Genomic DNA, 16,702 nt, shown 5'->3' with positions numbered 1-16,702 from the left:
ACACACACACACAGTGTACACACACAGGTACACACACACACAGGTACACATACAGTGTACACACACAGTGTACACACACACACACACACAGGTACACACACAGGTACACACACACACAGGTACACACACACAGTGTACACACACACACACACAGGTACACACACAGGTACACACACACAGGTACACACACACAGTGTACACACACACACACACAGGTACACACACACACAGGTACACACACAGGTACACACACAGGTACACACACACACAGGTACACACACACAGGTACACACACAGTGTACACATAGAGTGCACACACACAGTGTACACACACACAGGAACACACACACAGGTACACACACAGTGTACACACACACACACAGGTACACACACAGTGTACACACACACACAATGTACACACACACAATGTACACACACACACAGGTACACACACACACAGTGTGTACACACACACACAGTGTACACACACACAGTACACACACACAGTGTACATACACACACAGTGTACACACAGGTACACAAACACAGCTACACACATACACAGGTACACACACAGTGTACACACACACAGTGTACACACACACACACACACGTACACACACACAGGTACACACACAGTGTACACACACACACAGTGTACACACAGTGTACACACACACACAGTGTACACACACACAGGTACACACACAGTGTACACACACACACAGGTACACACACACGAAAGGTACACACACACAGTGTCACACACACACAGGTACACACACACAGGTACACACACAGTGTACACACACACACAGTGTACACACACACAGTGTACACACACACACAGGTACACACACAGGTACACACACAGTGTACACACACACAGTGTACACACACACAGTGTCACACACACACACAGGTACACACACAGTGTCACACACACACAGGTACACACACACAGTGTACACACACACAGTGTACACACACACAGTACACACACAGTGTACACACACACACGTGTACACACACACACACTGTACACACACACAGTGTACACACACACACAGTGTACACACAAACACAGTGTACACACACACACGTGTACACACACATACACAGTGTACACACACACGCAGTGTACACACACACACACGTGTACACACACACATGTGTACACACGCACGTGTACACACACAGTGTACACACACACGTGTACACACACACACGTGTACACACACACAGTGTACACACACACACGTGTACACACACACAGTGTACACACACACACACGTGTACACACACATACACAGTGTACACACACACGCAGTGTACACACACACACACACGTGTACACACACGTGTACACACACACACAGTGTACACACACGTGTACACACACACACGTGTACACACACACAGTGTACACACACACAGGTACACACACACACACAGTCTACACACACACACAGGTACACACAGTGTCACACACACACAGGTACACACACACAGTGTACACACACAGTGTACACAGACACAGAGTGTCACACACACACAGTGTACACACACACAGTGTACACACACACACACAGTGTACACACACAGGTACACACACACACAGGTACATATACAGTGTACACACACACAGTGTACACACACACACACAGGTACACACACAGGTACACACACACAGGTACACACACACAGTGTCACACACACACAGGTACACACACACAGGTACACACACAGTGTACACACACACACACAGTGTACACACACAGTGTCACACACACACAGGTACACACACACAGGTACACACACAGTGTACACACACAGTGTACACACACACAGTGTACACACACACACAGGTACACACACACACACAGTCTACACACACACACACAGGTACACACAGTGTCACACACACACACAGGTACACACACAGTGTCACACACACACACAGTCTACACACACACAGGTACACACACAGTGTCTCACACACACACAGTGTACACACACACACAGTGTACACACACACAGTGTACACACACACAGGTACACACACACAGGTACACACACACAGTGTACACACACACACACAGGTACACACACACACAGGTACACACACAGTGTACACACACACTGTGTACACACACACAGTGTACACACACACACACAGGTACACACACAGGTACACACACAGTGTACACACACACACAGTGTACACACACACACAGTGTACACACACACACAGTGTACACACACAGGTACACACACAGGTACACACACACAGGTACACACACACAGTGTCACACACACACAGGTACACACACACAGGTACACACACAGTGTACACACACACACACTGTACACACACACAGTGTCACACACACACAGGTACACACACACAGGTACACACACAGTGTACACACACACAGTGTACACACACACACAGGTACACACACACACACAGTCTACACACACACACAGGTACACACAGTGTCACACACACACACAGGTACACACACAGTGTCACACACACACACAGTCTACACACACACAGGTACACACACAGTGTCTCACACACACACAGTGTACACACACAGTGTACACACACACAGTGTACACTCACACAGTGTACAGACACACAGTGTACACACACACACACAGTGTACACACACACGTACACAACAACAACAACAACCGCCATTCGCCACTAAGTGGCGGTGACGTCACCACGACGCTTGTGCCAGGCTATGTGCACCCTGAGGCCACGTGAAGTGTCGAACGCCCGCTGGCAGGAGGTCACGGGGCAGACCCAGCAGGTGCCACGGGTCGACTGACTGAGATGACTGGCTGATGCACCACCTGTGCCCCCTACTGTGCCAACCTGCTGTGCTTTAGCCACCCGGCGCTCCGCTCGCTGTTGTGAGCGTCGCTCCTCCGCCCTCCGTTGTTGTTGGAGGGCGACTGCCTCCAACTGCCCAGTAGCATCCTTCACGAGCCTCCTCCACAGAGGCCGATCTTGACACCGCTGGTACCAGTCATCGGCAAGTCCACTCAGCTCCACGTCCTCCTGTACCACATCACTCCATCTCTTCTCTAGCCCGTGCCGCGCCCGCTTAGCCCCCTCAATCCGGCCAAACAAAAGCTGTTTCGGCATGCGGTGGCTGGGCATGTGGGCTACATGACCCAGCCATCGCAGCCTTGCCTGCCGGAGGAGCTCACCGATGGGACCCTGCCCAGATCTTTCAAGGATTTGTGAGCTCCTCACACAATCCAGTCTGGTTAAACCCAGGATGGATCGTAGGCAGGCCAGCCTAAATGTTTCTAACCGGCGAAGATGTTCCATTAGGGGGGTCCACGTTTCGCAAGCGTAGAGAAGGGAGGGAATGACCGTGGCCGAGAAGACCTGAAGCTTAGTGCGGAGCGACAGACCAGGTAGCTTCCACACAGCGTTACGCAACCGATGAAAAGATATTGCCGCTCGACTGATTCGGAGTGAGACCTCTGCTGTTAAACTGGAGCCAGTCATAAGCACACTGCCCAGGTATGGGAAACTCTCCACTCTCTCCACAACTGCCCCATCACCGATTGGGAGTTGTGGGGGCGGAGTGTCCGATGGTACAAAATACCCAGGCAGGTGCTTAGTTTTGGTGGGGCTGATGGTAAGGCCCCACCTCTTAGTGGCACGCTCCAGTCTCAGCAGCAACGTCTCCAACTCCTCCTCTGACTGAGCAGCTATTACCAAGTCATCAGCATACATAACGTGGTTGAGCAATAGGGAGCCATCCCTTGACCGCACCCAGGCATCGATTAGCCTCCCATTATATCTGTACCATATGGAGATTCCCCCGGTACAGCTATTGAAGTCTTCACGAACTACGTGGTCAAAATAGATGTTAAATAATGTGGGAGCCAGAGGACATCCCTGTCGCACCCCAAGGTGTACAGGGAATGGCTCTGACTCCCGGCCACGTAGTTTTACCCGGGCCCGCTCACCATCATGAAGGTTCTTAATGATCGTGAGCAGAGGGTCAGGTACTCCAAAAGCACGAAGAACGACCCAGAGCCCAGGCCTACTGATGGTATCATAGGCCTTGACCAGGTCAATAAAGCAGAGATGTAGGTCTTGCTGGAATTCCCTACACCTCTGCTGTAGCAGACGGACAGAAAATATGGCATCTGTGCAGGACCGCCCTTTCCTGAAACCACAGGTACACACACAGTGTACACACACACAGGTACACACGCACACAGGTACACACACACATGTACACACACACAGTGTACACACACACAGTGTACACACAGTGTACACACACACACAGTGTACACACACACACACACAGTGTACACACACACAGGTACACACACACAGGTACACACACAGTGTACACACACACAGTGTACACACACACACGTACACACACACACACAGTCTACACACACACAGGTACACACAGTGTCACACACACAGGTACACACACACAGTGTACACACACAGTGTACACACACACAGAGTGTCACACACACACAGTGTACACACACACAGTGTACACACACACACAGTGTACACACACAGGTACACACACACACAGGTACACATACAGTGTACACACACAGTGTACACACACACACACAGGTACACACACAGGTACACACACACAGGTACACACACACAGTGTACACACACACACACACAGGTACACACACAGGTACACACACACAGGTACACACACACAGTGTACACACACACACACACAGGTACACACACACACAGGTACACACACAGGTACACACACAGGTACACACACACACAGGTACACACACACAGGTACACACACAGTGTACACATAGAGTGCACACACACAGTGTACACACACACAGGAACACACACACAGGTACACACACAGTGTACACACACACACACAGGTACACACACAGTGTACACACACACACAATGTACACACACACAATGTACACACACACACAGGTACACACACACACAGTGTGTACACACACACACAGTGTACACACACACAGTACACACACACAGTGTACATACACACACAGTGTACACACAGGTACACAAACACAGCTACACACATACACAGGTACACACACAGTGTACACACACACAGTGTACACACACACACACACGTACACACACACAGGTACACACACAGTGTACACACACACACAGGTACACACACAGTGTACACACACACAGTGTACACACACACAGGTACACACACAGTGTACACACACACACAGGTACACACACACGAAAGGTACACACACACAGTGTCACACACACACAGGTACACACACACAGGTACACACACAGTGTACACACACACACAGTGTACACACACACAGTGTACACACACACACAGGTACACACACAGGTACACACACAGTGTACACACACACAGTGTACACACACACAGTGTCACACACACACACAGGTACACACACAGTGTCACACACACACAGGTACACACACACAGTGTACACACACACAGTGTACACACACACAGTACACACACAGTGTACACACACACACGTGTACACACACACACACTGTACACACACAGTGTACACACACACACAGTGTACACACAAACACAGTGTACACACACACACGTGTACACACACATACACAGTGTACACACACACGCAGTGTACACACACACACACGTGTACACACACACATGTGTACACACGCACGTGTACACACACAGTGTACACACACACGTGTACACACACACACGTGTACACACACACACAGTGTACACACACACACGTGTACACACACACAGTGTACACACACACACACGTGTACACACACATACACAGTGTACACACACACGCAGTGTACACACACACACACGTGTACACACACACGTGTACACACACACACAGTGTACACACACACGTGTACACACACACACGTGTACACACACACAGTGTACACACACACAGGTACACACACACACACAGTCTACACACACACACACAGGTACACACAGTGTCACACACACACAGGTACACACACACAGTGTACACACACAGTGTACACAGACACAGAGTGTCACACACACACAGTGTACACACACACAGTGTACACACACACACACAGTGTACACACACAGGTACACACACACAGGTACATATACAGTGTACACACACACAGTGTACACACACACACACAGGTACACACACAGGTACACACACACAGGTACACACACACAGTGTCACACACACACAGGTACACACACACAGGTACACACACAGTGTACACACACACACACAGTGTACACACACAGTGTCACACACACACAGGTACACACACACAGGTACACACACAGTGTACACACACAGTGTACACACACACAGTGTACACACACACACAGGTACACACCCACACAGTCTACACACACACACACAGGTACACACAGTGTCACACACACACACAGGTACACACACAGTGTCACACACACACACACAGTCTACACACACACAGGTACACACACAGTGTCTCACACACACACACAGTGTACACACACACACAGTGTACACACACACAGTGTACACACACACAGGTACACACACACAGGTACACACACACAGTGTACACACACACACACAGGTACACACACACACAGGTACACACACAGTGTACACACACACTGTGTACACACACACAGTGTACACACACACACACAGGTACACACACAGGTACACACACAGTGTACACACACACACAGTGTACACACACACACAGTGTACACACACACACAGTGTACACACACAGGTACACACACAGGTACACACACACAGGTACACACACACAGTGTCACACACACACAGGTACACACACACAGGTACACACACAGTGTACACACACACACACTGTACACACACACAGTGTCACACACACACAGGTACACACACACAGGTACACACACAGTGTACACACACACAGTGTACACACACACACAGGTACACACACACACAGTCTACACACACACACAGGTACACACAGTGTCACACACACACACAGGTACACACACAGTGTCACACACACACACAGTCTACACACACACAGGTACACACACAGTGTCTCACACACACACAGTGTACACACACACAGTGTACACACACAGTGTACACACACACAGTGTACACTCACACAGTGTACACACACACAGTGTACACACACACAGTGTACACACACACACAGGTACACACACAGGTACACACACACAGGTACACACACACAGTGTACACACACACACACAGGTACACACACACCCAGGTACACACACAGGTACACACACAGTGTACACACACACAGTGTAGACACACACACACACAGGTACACACACAGGTACACACACAGTGTACACACACAGTGTACACACACACACAGTGTACACACACACACACAGGTACACACACAGGTACACACACACAGGTACACACACACAGTGTCACACACACACAGGTACACACACACAGGTACACACACAGTGTACACACACACACACAGTGTACACACACAGTGTCACACACACACACAGGTACACACACACAGGTACACACACAGTGTACACACACACAGTGTACACACACACAGTGTACACACACACACAGGTACACACACACACACAGTCTACACACACACACAGGTACACACAGTGTCACACACACACACACAGGTACACACACAGTGTCACACACACACACAGTCTACACACACACAGGTACACACACAGTGTCTCACACACACACAGTGTACACACAGTGTACACACACACAGTGTACACTCACACAGTGTACACACACACAGTGTACACACACACACACAGTGTACACACACAGTGTACACACACACAGTGTACACACACACACAGGTACACACACAGGTACACACACACAGGTACACACACACAGTGTACACACACACACACAGGTACACACACACACAGGTACACACACAGTGTACACACACACTGTGTACACACACACAGTGTACACACACACACACACAGGTACACACACAGGTACACACACAGTGTACACACACACAGAGTGCACACACACACACAGTGTACACACACACAGTGTACACACACACAGTGTACACACACAGTGTACACACACAGTGTACACTCACACAGTGTATACACACACAGTGTACACACACACAGTGTACACACACACACACAGGTACACACACACAGTGTACACACACACACAGTGTACACACACACAGTGTACACACACACAGTGTACACACACAGTGTACACACACACACAGTGTACACACACAGGTACACACACAGGTACACACACAGTGTACACACACAGTGCACACACACACAGTGTACACACACACACACAGTGTACACACACACACAGTGTACACACACACAGTGACACACAGACACAGTGTACACACAGACACACAGTGTACACACACACACAGTGTACACACACACAGTGTACACACACACACAGTGTACACACACACACAGTGTACACACACACACAGTGTACACACACAGTGTACACACACACAGTGTACACACACACACAGTGTACACACACACACAGTGTACACACACACAGTACACACACACAGTGTACACACGTGCAGGAAGGCCTGCACGTGTGTACAGTGTGTGTGTGTGGGGATGATGGAGGAGGGAGGGGCTAGGAGGGAGGGGCAAGAGGGAGGGGCAGGAGGGGAGGGGGAGGGGCAAGGAGGAAGGGGCAGGAGGGAGGGGCTAGGATGGAGGGGGATGGGCTAGGAGGGAGGGGGGAGGGGCTAGGAGGGAGGAGCTAGGAGGGAGGGGGGAGGGGCTAGGGGGGAGGGGCTAGGAGGGAGGGGCTAGGAGGGAGGGGCAGGAGGGAGGGGCTAAGAGGGAGGGGGGAGGGGTTAGGATGGAGGAGGGAGGGGCTAGGAGGGAGGGGGGAGGGGCTAGGAGGGAGGGGGAGGGGGCTAGGAGGGAGGGGCAAGAGGGAGGGGGGAGGGGCTAGGAGGGGGGAGGGGCTAGGAGGGTGGGGGAGGGGCTAGGGGGGAGGGGCTAGGAGGGCGGGGGGAGGGGCTAGGAGGGAGGGGCAGGAGGGAGGGGGGAGGGGTTAGGATGGAGGAGGGAGGGGCTAGGAGGGAGGGGCTAGGAGGGGGGAGGGGCTAGGAGGGGGGAGGGGCTAGGAGGGAGGGGAGGGGGAGGGGCTAGGAGGGGGAGGGGCTAGGAGGGAGGGGCTAGGAGGGAGGGGGAGGGGCTAGGAGGAAGGGGGGAGGGGCTAGGAGGGAGGGGCAGGAGGGGGGAGGGGCTAAGAGGGAGGGGGGAGGGGTTAGGATGGAGGAGGGAGGGGCTAGGAGGGAGGGGCTGGGAGGGAGGGGCTAGGAGGGGGGAGGGGCTAGGAGGGGGGAGGGGCTAGGAGGGAGGGGGGAGGGGAGGGGGAGGGGCTAGGAGGGAGGGTGGAGGGGCTAAGAGGGAGGGGCTAGGAGGGAGGGGGAAGGGGCTAGGAGGGAGGGGGAGGGGCTAGGAGGGAGGGGGAGGGGGCTAGGAGGGAGGGGCAAGAGGGAGGGGTGAGGGGCTAGGAGGGGGGAGGGGCTAGGAGGGAGGGGGGAGGGGAGGGGGAGGGGCTAGGAGGGAGGGTGGAGGGGCTAAGAGGGAGGGGGGAGGGGTTAGGATGGAGGAGGGAGGGGCTAGGAGGGAGGGGGAGGGGCTAGGAGGGAGGGGGAGGGGGCTAGGAGGGAGGGGCAAGAGGGAGGGGTGAGGGGCTAGGAGGGGGGAGGGGCTAGGAGGGTGGGGGAGGGGCTAGGGGGGAGGGGGGAGGGGCTAGGAGGGAGGGGGGAGGGACTAGGAGGGAGGGGCAGGAGGGAGGGGCTAGGAGGGAGGGGCTAGGAGGGGGGAGGGGCTAGGAGGGGGGAGGGGCTAGGAGGGAGGGGGAGGGGGAGGGGCTAGGAGGAAGGGGGAGGGGCTAGGAGGGAGGGGCTAGGAGGGAGGGGGAGGGGCTAGGAGGGAGGGGCTAGGAAGGAGGGGCAGGAGGGAGGGGGGAGGGGCTAAGAGGGAGGGGGGAGGGGTTAGGATGGAGGAGGGAGGGGCTAGGAGGGAGTGGGGAGGGGCTAGGAGGGAGGGGCTAGGAGGGGGGAGGGGCTGGGAGGGAGGGGGGAGGGGAGGGGGAGGGGCTAGGAGGGGGAGGGGCTAGGAGGGAGGAGGGAGGGGCTAGGAGGGAGGGGGAGGGGCTAGGAGGGAGGGGGAGGGGCTAGGAGGGAGGGGGGAGTGTAAATGTGGAACGTCAACTTTTTTTTGGTCGGTGAGTCGATTCAGAAATCGATTAACTAAAAATGGCGATTCGATTCCACCTGCTGCTGCTGAAGCCTTACGGTCTCTTCCGGTTGTGACGCCACACAATTCTCGATTCCACACAAAGTCGATTCCTTTAGGGAAGCGATTGGGAATCGATTTCCTGGTGTCGATTGTATTCCCTTGGTTAAGTCTCTGGTAGGGGCTATTGAGGAATCGATTGTTACAATAGTTGGCGATTCGATTCCATTTCCTCCTGCTGCCAGTGAGGCCTCGCGGCCACTTCCGGGGTTGTTGCTGACAACGATTCCCGATTCTCGATTAGGAATCGACTTTAATCGACACGAATGGAGAATCGTCGGCGGCGTCAATCCCGGAAGTGGCCGCGAGGCTTCAGTTGGAGAAATCGAATCGCCAATTTTGCAACAATCGATTCCTCAATAGACCCTCCATGTCGCATAACCAAAGGAATCGAATCTTTGGAATTATAATCGATTACTCATAGACTAAAGAGTTGACCTACCAAACAAATCGACACCGCCAACGCGTAACCGATTCCGAAGCGCGCTTTCCGTATACTTAACCAAAGGAATCGAATTTTGGGCTGGTGAATCGAGAATCGTCGTTGGCTCAACCCCGGAAGTGGCCGCGAGGCTTCAGCAGCAGCAGGAGCAGCAGAAAAAGGAATCGAATCGCAAACTAAGCAACAATCGATTCCTGAATAGACCCTCCCGTAGACTTAACCAGAGGAATAGAATCTACACCAAGTAATCGATTCCTAAAGACTCAACCGTATTTTGTACAAGAAAAAATCGACTACTCTAACGCGTAACCGATTCCAAATCGCAATTTCCGTATACGTAACCAAAGGAATCGACGTCACAAACTAATCGTTAATACCTGGAATCGAAATCGGCGTCTTTGATAATCCCGGATGTGTCGGCGCGATACAGAAGCAAGATGAATCGAATCGCTAACTTGGCTACAATAGATTCCTACATAGACCTCTACCATAGACTCTATCAAAGGAATCGATTCCTTAACAGACTCAACCGTATAATACAACACCAAAGGAATCGATACATTTAATCGTCACATCCCGAAAATCGGAATCGGTGTCCCCCGACAATCCCGGAAGTATCCTGGCCGCCCAGAAGCAAAGCGGAATCGAATCGCAAACATTTCACCACTAACCGATTCCTCAACGCTGCCTTAATCCAAACGAATCGAATCGATCCGAAACTAATCAACATCTCGAATGCGACTCGACCTAATCCCTCCCATTTCCCCTCGCCAAAGGTAAAGAATCGACAACGCCAACGCGTCGTTCAACCGACTCCGAATCGCGCTTTCCGTTGGGTTAAGTTACGTATTACACTTAACACCAAAAAGGAATCGAATTGCGAGTTGACTAAAAAAAAAATCGAAGAGAATCGCCCGCTGGAGTCGACCCCGGAAGTGCGGCGGTGGGTGGCTTCAACCGACGATGGCGGCCGCCGGCTCATCCACAGCGGTGGCTGGGAGCGGTCGAGCGGAGTTCGTGGTGGGAGGGAAATACAAACTGGTGAGGAAGATTGGGAGCGGCTCCTTCGGAGACATCTACCTGGCCATGAACATCACCACGGGAGAGGTGGGTGGGTGACAGGGTGGGTGGGTGAGTGGGTGGGTGAGTGGGTGGGTGAGTGGGTGAGTGAGTGGGTGGGTGAGTGAGTGGGTGGGTGAGTGAGTGAGTGGGTGAGTGAGTGGGTGAATGAGTGAGTGGGTGAGTGAGTGGGTGAGTGGGTGAGTGAGTGAGTGAGTGGGTGGGTGAGTGGGTGGGTGAGTGAGTGGGTGAGTGAGTGAGTGGGTGGGTGAGTGGGTGGGTGAGTGAGTGGGTGGGTGAGTGAGTGTGTGACTGAGTGAGTGTGTAAGTGAGTGAGTGAGTGAGTGGGTGAGTGAGTGAGTGGGTGAGTGAGTGAGTGTGTAAGTGAGTGAGTGTGTGAGTGAGTGTGTGAGTGAGTGAGTGACTGAGTGAGTGAGTGAGTGGGTGAGTGGTGGGAGGGTGAGTGGGTGGGTGAGTGGGTGAGTGAGTGAGTGGGTGGGTGGGTGAGTGAGTGAATGGGTGGGTGGGTGAGTGGGTGGGTGAGTGAGTGGGTGAGTGAGTGGGTGAGTGGGTGGGTGGTTGAGTGGGTGGGTGGTTGAGTGGGTGGGTGGGTGAGTGAGTGGGTGAGTGAGTGAGTGGGTGAGTGAGTGAGTGGGTGAGTGAGTGGGTGAGCGAGTGGGTGAGCGAGTGGGTGAGCAAGTGAGCGGGTGAGCGAGTGAGTGAGTGGGTGAGCGAGTGGGTGAGTGAGTGGTGGGTGGGTGGGTGAGTGAGTGAGTGGGTGAGAGGGTGGGTGGGTGAATGAGTGGATGGGTGAGTGAGTGAGTGAGAGGGTGATTGGGTGGGTGAGTGGGTGAGTGGGTGGGTGAGTGAGTGGGTGAGTGGGTGGGTGAGTGAGTGAGTGAGTGGGTGGGTGGGTGAGTGAGTGGGTGAGTGGGTGGGTGAGTGAATGGGTGAGTGGGTGAGTGGGTGAGTGGGTGGGTGAGTGGGTGAGTGAGGGGTGGGTGGGTGGGTGAGTGAGTGAGTGGGTGGGTGAGGGGGTGAGTGAGTGGGTGAGTGAGTGAGTGGGTGAGTGGGTGAGTGAGTGAGTGGGTGAGTGGGTGGGTGAGTGGGTGGGTGAGTGAGTGAGTGGGTGGGTGAGTGGGTGAGTGAGGGGGTGAGTGAGTGAACGAGTGGGTGGGTGAGTGAGTGGGTGGGTGAGTGGGTGAGTGAGTGGGTGAGTGGGTGGGTGAGTGAGTGGGTGAGAGGGTGGGTGAGTGAGTGAGTGGGTGAGTGAGTGGGTGAGTGAGTGGGTGAGTGAGTGAGTGAGTGGTGGGTGGGTGAGTGAGTGAATGGGTGGGTGAGTGGGTGGGTGAGTGAGTGAGTTGGTGGGTGAGTGAGCACTTGCCCCTACAGCCCTGCTAGAGGCTACCTGGGGGAGCTTTGTCTGTGTCTCAGCACTTGCCCCTACAACCCTGCTAGAGGCTACCTGGGGGAGCTTTGTCTGTGTCTCAGCACTTGCCCCTACAGCCCTGCTAGAGGCTACCTGGGGGAGCTTTGTGTAACAGCACTTGCCCCTACAGCCCTGCTAGAGGCTACCTGGGGGAGCTTTGTCTGTGTCTCAGCAGTTGCCCCTACAGCTCTGCTAGAGGCTACCTGGGGGAGCTTTGTCTGTGTAAAAGCACTTGCCCCTACAGCCCTGCTAGAGGCTACCATGGGGAGCTTTGTCTGTGTCTCAGCACTTGCCCCTACAGCCCTGCTAGAGGCTACCTGGGGGAGCTTTGTCTGTGTCTCAGCACTTGCCCCTACAGCCCTGTTAGAGGCTACCTGGGGTAGCTTTGTCTGCGTCTTAGCAAGTGCCCCTACAGCGCTGCTAGAGGCTACCTGGGGGATCTTTGTCTGTGTCTCAGCACTTGCCCCTACAGCCCTGCTAGAGGCTACCTGGGGGAGCTTTGTCTGTGTCTCCGCACTTGCCCCTACAGCGCTGCTAGAGGCTACCTGGGGGATCTTTGTCTGTGTCTCAGCACTTGCCCCCTACAGCGCTGCTAGAGGCTACCTGGGGGAGTTTTGTCTGTGTGTAACAGCACTTGCCCCTACAGCCCTGCTAGAGGCTACCTGGGGGATCTTTGTCTGTGTCTCCGCACTTGCCCCTACAGCGCTGCTAGAGGCTACCTGGGGGATCTTTGTCAGTGTCTCAGCACTTGCCCCTACAGCGCTGCTAGAGGCTACCTGGGGGAGCTTTGTCTGTGTCTCAGCACTTGCCCCCTACAGCGCTGCTAGAGGCTACCTGGGGGATCTTTGTCTGTGTCTCAGCACTTGCCCCTACAGCGCTGCTAGAGGCTACCTGGGGGAGCTTTGTCTGTGTCTCAGCACTTGCCCCCTACAGCGCTGCTAGAGGCTACCTGGGGGATCTTTGTCTGTGTCCCAGCACTTGGCCCTACAGCCCTGCTAGAGGCTACCTGGGGGATCTTTGTCTGTGTCTCCACACTTGCCCCTACAGCCCTGCTAGAGGCTACCTGGGGGAGCTTTGTCTGTGTGTGTAACAGCACTTGCCCCTACAGCGCTGCTAGAGGCTACCTGGGGGATCTTTGTCTGTGTCCCAGCACTTGCCCCTACAGCGCTGCTAGAGGCTACCTGGGGGAGCTTTGTCTGTGTGTGTCTCAGCACTTGGCCCTACAGCCCTGCTAGAGGCTACCTGGGGGAGCTTTGTCTGTGTGTGTAACAGCACTTGCCCCTACAGCCCTGCTAGAGGCTACCTGGGGGAGCTTTGTCTGTGTCTCAGCACTTGCCCCCTACAGCGCTGCTAGAGGCTACCTGGGGGATCTTTGTCTGTGTGTGTAACAGCACTTGCCCCTACAGCGCTGCTAGAGGCTACCTGGGGGATCTTTGTCTGTGTCTCAGCACTTGCCCCTACAGCCCTGCTAGAGGCTACCTGGGGGAGCTTTGTCTGTGTCTCAGCACTTGGCCCTACAGCCCTGCTAGAGGCTACCTGGGGGATCTTTGTCTGTGTCTCAGCACTTGCCCCTACAGCCCTGCTAGAGGCTACCTGGGGGATCTTTGTCTGTGTCCCAGCACTTGCCCCTACAGCGCTGCTAGAGGCTACCTGGGGGAGCTTTGTCTGTGTGTGTCTCAGCACTTGGCCCTACAGCGCTGCTAGAGGCTACCTGGGGGATCTTTGTCTGTGTGTGTAACAGCACTTGCCCCTACAGCGCTGCTAGAGGCTACCTGGGGGATCTTTGTCTTTGTTGCGTGATGTAGGAAGTGGCTGTGAAGCTGGAATCCCAGAAGGCTCGACATCCTCAGCTGCTGTACGAGAGTAAGTTGTACAAGATCCTGCAAGGAGGAGTGGGCATTCCAAATATACGGTGAGTGGGTGGGTGGGTGAGTGGGTGGGTGGGTGAGTGGGTGGGTGAGTGGGTGAGTGGGTGGGTGAGTGAGTGGGTGGGTGGGTGAGTGGGTGGGTGGGTGAGTGGGTGGGTGGGTGAGTGGGTGGGTGGGTGAGTGGGTGAGTGGGTGGGTGAGTGCATAGGTGAGTGCGTAGGTGATTTGGTAAGTGAGTGGGTGAGTGAGTGGGTGGGTGAGTGGGTGAGTGGGTGAGTGGGTGGGTGAGTGGGTGGGTGGGTGAGTGGGTGGGTGAGTGAGTGGTTGGGTGGGTGGGTGAGTGCGTAGGTGATTTGGTAAGTGAGTGGGTGGATGAGTGGGTGGGTGGGTGGGTGAGTGAGTGGGTGAGTGAGTGGGTGAGTGCGTAGTTGAGCGGGTGAGCGGGCGGGTGAGCGGGCGGGTGAGCGAGTGGGTGAATGGGCGAGTGAGCGGGTGAGCGAGCGAGTAGGCGAGTGTGTCGTCCAAACAGCTGTCCAGTGCTTTGTGCCATCAGCTCAGCCGCACGGCGGCTTCAGTCACGGAGGCACCGTCAGGGTCGGTGATCGAACCCACGACCTCCTGTAGACCAGGCGAGGTAGTCAACATCTCCACATTGTCAGGATGGAACCCACGACCTCCTGTAGACCAGGCGAGGTAGTCAACATCTCACCATTGTCAGGGTCCAACCCACGACCTCCTGTATACCAGGCGAGGTAGTCAACATCTCCCCATTGTCAGGATGGAACCCACGACCTCCTGTAGACCAGGCGAGGTAGTCAACATCTCTCCATTGTCAAGATGGAACCCACGACCTCCTGTAGACCAGGCGAGGTAGTCAACATCTCCCCATTGTCAGGGTCCAACCCACGACCTCCTGTAGACCAGGCGAGGTAGTCAACATCTCTCCATTGTCAGGGTCCAACCCACGACCTCCTGTAGACCAGGCGAGGTAGTCAACATCTCCCCATTGTCAGTGTCCAACCCACGACCTCCTGTAGCCAGGCGAGGTAGTCAACATCTCCCCATTGTCAGGGTCCAACCCACGACCTCCTGTAGACCAGGCGAGGTAGTCAACATCTCCCCATTGTCAGGATGGAACCCACGACCTCCTGTAGACCAGGCGAGGTAGTCAACATCTCTCCATTGTCAGGATGGAACCCACGACCTCCTGTAGACCAGGCGAGGTAGTCAACATCTCCCCATTGTCAGGATGGAACCCACGACCTCCTGTAGACCAGGCGAGGTAGTCAACATCTCTCCATTGTCAGGATGGAACCCACGACCTCCTGTATACCAGGCGAGGTAGTCAACATCTCCCCATTGTCAGGATGGAACCCACGACCTCCTGTAGACCAGGCGAGGTAGTCAACATCTCCCCATTGTCAGGATGGAACCCACGACCTCCTGTAGACCAGGCGAGGTAGTCAACATCTCCCCATTGTCAGGGTCCAACCCA

At 54.3% G+C, this 16,702-nt stretch overlaps 2 protein-coding genes across 3 annotated transcripts in view; both read left to right on the top strand.

Annotated features, from left to right (window-relative positions):
- Positions 1–2,749: 2,749 nt before the first annotated feature.
- Positions 2,750–16,702, top strand: part of LOC142908384 (uncharacterized) — a 94,894-nt gene continuing 80,941 nt past the window's right edge. Inside the window, exon 1 of the mRNA XM_076058958.1 lies at positions 2,750–2,825. The gene's annotated coding sequence lies outside the window, so the exon portion shown is untranslated. The remainder of the gene's footprint in view (positions 2,826–16,702) is intronic.
- The window catches only part of LOC116936818 (casein kinase I-like), an 86,062-nt gene continuing 80,941 nt past the window's right edge, over positions 11,582–16,702 (top strand). Inside the window, exons 1-2 of one of the 2 annotated variants that reach the window (XM_076058956.1) lie at positions 11,582–11,958; positions 15,145–15,251. In XM_076058956.1, the coding sequence (XP_075915071.1) occupies positions 11,815–11,958; positions 15,145–15,251 (251 nt within the window). In that variant the 5' untranslated portion in view covers positions 11,582–11,814. The remainder of the gene's footprint in view (positions 11,959–15,144; positions 15,252–16,702) is intronic. The other variant, XM_076058957.1, reaches the window with a different exon arrangement.

The sequence above is a fragment of the Petromyzon marinus genome (assembly GCF_048934315.1).
Source record: "Petromyzon marinus isolate PM22_M1 ecotype Great Lakes invasive population chromosome 83 unlocalized genomic scaffold, UKy_Petmar_22M1.pri1.0 chr83_unloc.1, whole genome shotgun sequence".
Lineage (NCBI taxonomy): Eukaryota > Metazoa > Chordata > Hyperoartia > Petromyzontiformes > Petromyzontidae > Petromyzon > Petromyzon marinus.
The sequence above is the reverse complement of the archived record's forward strand: the minus strand, read 5'-3'. Positions and strand labels throughout refer to the sequence as shown.